At 45.9% G+C, this 5,583-nt stretch overlaps 2 protein-coding genes across 2 annotated transcripts; both read left to right on the forward strand.

Moving 5' to 3' along the window:
- Positions 1-605: 605 nt before the first annotated feature.
- FOXG_15855 (uncharacterized protein) lies at positions 606-930 on the forward strand (the record flags this gene model as incomplete). The annotated part of the gene is made up of 2 exons (XM_018395969.1): positions 606-615; positions 683-930. 2 exons carry the CDS (start codon positions 606-608, stop codon positions 928-930), a joined length of 258 nt encoding a protein of 85 aa, XP_018256469.1.
- An 856-nt stretch (positions 931-1,786) lies between these two features.
- On the forward strand, positions 1,787-4,878 carry FOXG_15856 (uncharacterized protein; the record flags this gene model as incomplete). Its single annotated transcript, XM_018395970.1, has 7 exons — positions 1,787-2,080; positions 2,183-2,977; positions 3,214-3,251; positions 3,404-3,532; positions 3,681-3,860; positions 4,002-4,038; positions 4,630-4,878. The coding sequence occupies 7 exons, from the start codon at positions 1,787-1,789 to the stop codon at positions 4,876-4,878; spliced, it is 1,722 nt and encodes a 573-aa protein (XP_018256470.1).
- Between the last annotated feature and the right edge of the window lie 705 nt (positions 4,879-5,583).

The following is a 5,583-nucleotide window of genomic DNA, read 5'->3' on the forward strand; positions in this document are numbered from 1 at the left end:
TAGTAGGTTGATTATTGCCAGGGTGTAGAGTTGATTTGACATTGTTTTATATACAGGAATAGTAGTGCTGATCTGGACAGGGGTTTATCCCAGAACGCGACGCGTCCTTTCGCGTAAAGCGCTATAGGAGCGTATATCATACTACTAAATGGTCTCATTATTGATCGAAACATAATCATCATTCAGATCTTACTATCAAGAACCAAGTCACTATGACGATTACTATGACGGCTTCAAACTTGCAATCTGAATCATACAGTGCAATTTATCCCTCTACTGTAACAAGGGCTCGTTGTAATGTGCCGACATCATGAAAAAGGTGACTAGACATGGGCATAGGGAGCTGACCAAAACTACTTTCCATACCCTATACCCAGTCTCAAGGTCATTTAGATATTATAAAAACTCTTTTTATCTTCATTCCTGCTCTCGTTGTGACGTTATCGCCCGTATTAGTTGTGAACGTCGTCGTCGCTTCACCAGCCCATAGCCAATCAGAATTTCGTGGTCAAAACTAGTCCTTCCACGAGCTAGCGCACTGCATACCCGCGCTAAGTCTGTTTAGTTAAGTAATCTCCACATCTGTAACCTTGGGGGGTTTACGGATGTATTTGTGTAAGTACTTTGTTTGTTTTGTTTTATCCCTACCAGTCCCAAACTTCTATTCTATACGCCCAAATAGCACCTGTTAAGCCTTCGAGTATGGATGAGTCACTTGGTTCTGAGATCACAGTAAGTACAACGCCACCGCTCGTGGCATTGAGACGCTTGCCCAAAGAGTACATCCAGTTGCTCGAGAGCAACAGCTCAAGTATTACCTCCCGCTTGAGTCTTTGGGAGCTGTATGGGCTTCCATTCAGCATGCGGTTCAGGAACCAGGTTTCCATCACTTCCGCGACATTACTGTGCTCCTACAAGCCAAGAACTTGAAGGTCTTAACGAAGGACATCACCTGGTCACAAACAATGGCATGATTCCGGAATTACTGGACCCACGCGATCGACGAAGAGTATGTTACAGCGGACTTCTATTTCGATGTAGGAAAGGAGACCTGTCCTCAACAGGCATCTCGAGCTACATCGATCGGTGATGAAGGCGTATTGAATGGCGATATCGACAATTTGGTGTGCACTCCGGCTGGGACGCTTTTGTACAAGCGTTGTTGTCTCCAATCGTACTTACATCTAGCGCGGAACGATGTCGCCGCCCAAGAAGTTGAGAAGCAAATGTTCTATCCTTTCAGTATGCTCCACGACACTGGAAGCCTGACTGTTGAGACGGGTCAGCGATCCCCACGGCGCAAAGCTGGACTTCTGTATTCTTAGTTCTACCCCAGTGTCAAAGAGGTTTTCGCGGCAGGGAACGTTTATCCGTTCACTAACACCGCAATCGAAACCCTTGCGTTGGACAAAAAGTTACGACGAACTTGGGAATTAGTCGGGGGCGCCCTCAGTCATCAGCCAGCATTGTGATGAAAGCATACCTATATACTAAGCTCCGCTGCCATTTCGCTTTGTTGGGGTCAATAAAAAAGTCATTCGGTATCAGGGAAGAGCATAGTGTCTCTAACGACCTCTTCAATGCTATCGACACAGAGTTCCATGCTCAGCAGTTGCAAGATGAGCATTTTATGGCACCGGCCAATCAGAACTCTCCGTACTACAACTTCACGACGGAAACTGTGCTACGCTGGCTGCGATGGAATATTAATAAATTCTGTGTCGGATTTGAAATGGTCTACAGCCTTCAAGACCCTCACTTCATAACATGGGAACATACCCGAATCATGCTCATGTTCCTTCGATGCCTCCAGTTCTCGTACTCTGGAGGCCTCATACAAAAGTCTGGCGGTTGTTGGCAAGATCTTCGACTTCAACCCGATTCAAGCCAGCCCAATGGACTCCGACGGACGGAAGGTCTCGGATTTCGACATACTATGGAGACTTATGGGTATGCGTGGTTTCTTGATAAGGTCGATTGGGAAACGCTTACGTTCAAACAACCTCATGCAGCCTTCATGATGTTCAACAACCCATCCATGCAAGCTGCCTACCATGCCCGATACCGTCAAGTGCGAGATGTACGGATGGATTTTATTCGAGTGGATAAAGCTCGACAATGGATGATTGAGTTTGGCTCGGTCCCTGACTGTCTATAACTTCTGGAGAAATACCTCCAACAGCTTTGCTTGTGTGCTTTCCGAAAAGATGTCTTTACGTACATCAAGTCTGTATTGCATCTTGATCACATTGAAGCAGCTCTAGCGGGCGAAATACCTCTCTGCTACGAGAGTGTGCACGATGCTCTGGCTGAGCGCCACCGCCCGCCTCAGCTTGCATATGGGAATCGACTAGTAGTAAAGAACATTGACGTCCTATTCGCATGGCTCTGGGAATGGAAATATGGCCACTTTGAGCGTAAAGGATGGAAGGATACGCCATACCGTATGCTGTTTCAGCAAAGCTTTCAGGCCGTGAAAACCACCCGTGGCATAGACGGCGCTCGGAAGTGGCGGCAAGAGCTGAAAAGGTCGTTTTTCAAAAGCCATTGGATGCTACCATACCCACAAAGTCAAGGATTCATGCGCAAGGATAAGGAGACCAAGGAAGTTGTGTGGTGTCCCAGCTTTCACCGTGGACTCAATTCATACTATATACGATTGCAGCAGCTTGAGGCTATTAATGCAACATTGGGAGGTAAAGATGCCTTCGCCCTTATGCCAACGGGTAGCGGCAAGTCTTTATGCTACCAATTACCTGCCGTTATCCAAACTGGCAAGACTCAGAGTATCACCATTGTGGTGTCGCCCTTGCTCAGTTTAATGCAAGATCAAGTTAACCACATGAAAGCTCTAGGCATTCAGGCTATCGCTTTTAATGGCAAGTACTCTGCTGAATATAAGAGACAGGTTATGACTGCTTTCGAGAAGAGAAGCCCAGAGGACTACATTGAGCTCCTGTATATTACCCCCGAAATGGTAAGCAAGAACACTACCTTTAACAATAGGCTGCAAACCCTGCATCACAAAGGTAAACTTACACGCATTATTATTAATAAGGCTCACTGCATTAGTCAATAGGGCCATAATTTCCGGCCAGATAACAAAACTTTAGGCGAAGTCCGCCAGAGATATCCTGGATTGCCGGTCATAGCTCTCATAGCCACCGGTTCAGCCATCTGTGCCATGGATGGATCTGAACGAGAGGATTAAAGATACCGGTCTATTCTTCCCCATCGATCCAGTCCCGTCCGTAAGTTGTGCCACCATCAGGAAGAGACTTACACTGACCTCCTTCAAATGCCAAATGTATAGATAAGATCGCGTCGCTAATCAAGTCTAAATGTGCAAATCAGAGTAGGATTGTCTACATAGTCACACAAAAGAACACAGAAAAAGTTGCAGAGAGTCTTTTAATCCAAGGAATCGCCGCCAGGAGAAGGTTGAGGTACAAACTGCCTGGCAGCAGGGCCAGGTCAAGATTATCGTTGCAACAATTGCGTTCGGCATGGGCATCGACAAGCCAGACGTGAGGTTTGTCATACACCACAGACTTCCAAAAAACCTTAGAAGGATACTATCAGGAGACAGGTCGCGCAGGCAGAGACGGAGATCCCTCCGATTGCATTCTTTTCTATGGCAAGCAGGATATAAGGATCCTAAAGAAGTTAATCGCTGATAGTAAGGGCAACAATAAGCAAAAGGAGCGCCAGATGTCTATGCTTAACCGTGTTACGGCATTTTGTAATAACAAGTCTGATTGCCGACAGGTTGAAATTCTTGGCTATTTTGGCGAGGATTTTACTGCAGCGCAGTGCCGCAAGACTTATAACAATTGCAAAGCTGGTTTAATCTTTAAGCAGTAAGAGTTTTCTAAGTATGCCATAGCGGCCATCCGGGTTATTCAGGCGCAGAGGAGGATTACTGCAGTGCAATGCGCCGACATCCTTATAGGGAGGAAGTACCCCCCTTATAAGGTACATCGCTTAGACGACTGGTATAGAATGGCAAAGAACCTTAAGAAGCATAAGCTTATTCGAGTACTCGACAAACTGTTAGCCGAGAAGGCATTTCATAAGAACAACCAAGTCGGAAATCATGGCATGGCAATCCAGTATTTGAAACTCGGATCGACATGCCACCTGTTTCCCTCATGGCAACGGAAGCTCATGTGATCGATTCAAGTACCGGACGAGGGAACGACTAACAAGCCTTCCAAGCCCCGATCGAAGCAAGCCAGCGAGGAGCGGAAGGGTCAGGATGTGACCGCCATGCCGTCGCCATACGTGTCTTTACCTGCTGAACGACGGAGAAAGAAATCTCGTACTGTGGAAAGCTACGATGAGAATGATGGATTCATGGTAAATGATAACCAGGATGAAGAGGCCTTTGAAGAGCTGCCTGACCACCAACCACTGAAGCCGCCCTCGCGATCGCCTGGGCTTCCAATATCCATCAGTGCCGAGTTATAGGACTTGAACGAAATACACCGGGATATTGTCGACAGTTTCATCTAGGAAGCAAAGGTAGCAGAGGAGAAAATCCGAAAGCTGGAAGGGCTTAGATCACCATTGTTCACCGAGAAGGAGCTCCAGGTGATAGCTATACGGTAGATAACTTCTCTTAACAAGATATCTAAGATTCCAGGCATCGAGCTTGACAAAGTCATGATTTATGGACCGGAGATCCTACGTATCTTGCGGAGATACTGCAGCAGTTACCGTGAGGTCATGGATCCCAAGTGCTCTGGAAGTAACGACCAGGAGATCGTGGATCTGCTAAGTTTAGATGCCGAGATGGGTGAGGATGCCTACGAAGACAAGGATAGGGAGGATTCTCCTTACTTCAACACCAACAGGCACGCCGATATTCCGGCCTAGGTATAATTCGCAGGCGATTTGAGTCAAATCCTCTACCACAATAGGGTTCGGGGTTAACATTAAGTAGGAATATGAACAGAACAACATCTACTACTTTATTCTGTCTAACCACGGAGAATAATCAGATAGGACAAAATCAATTAGTAATAATATAGAGGGTTATATCTAATTGAAGGAGAAATACCAGATGCTGCTTAGGCGGCTTTGTAAGGCAGCTATTCGACCCGATGCCCGCAATGAATCCCACTTTGGGTATTAATACTAGCTGAAGGCGAACTGTTAAGGGATATCAGAGGCTACTATAGCGCGATGGAGCTAGTTGGCCCAAAACTCTTTGCCTTACCGGCCTGTTTAGACAATTTCTAAAGCTCTTGGGGGAAAGACAAAACAACCTTAATCTATTGCCGTGTTCGGTTTAATGCAAACCCTGTCGAAGGCTTGAAACCCTCTGTGACATTCAAGTCCGGCAGGGAACTAATGGTTTTTCATTATGGATGGCTATGGTGGGCTCTAATTGCAACAACGCCTCCGAGAATACTATATAAATTACCATTAGAATAGTTATTAATTAGGGTACTAATAAATCCAAGCTATTTAGTGTATCTTTTAAGTTTATATAATACAGCCTCAGGACTATATATCAGAAGAGTAATAAGGCTAGTAAGGCGTGAATTACTAGCTCGCTGTCTACCGTTACGAAACAAG

Source organism: Fusarium oxysporum, chromosome 2 (genome assembly GCF_000149955.1).
Source record: "Fusarium oxysporum f. sp. lycopersici 4287 chromosome 2, whole genome shotgun sequence".
Classification (NCBI taxonomy): Eukaryota; Fungi; Ascomycota; class Sordariomycetes; order Hypocreales; family Nectriaceae; genus Fusarium; species Fusarium oxysporum.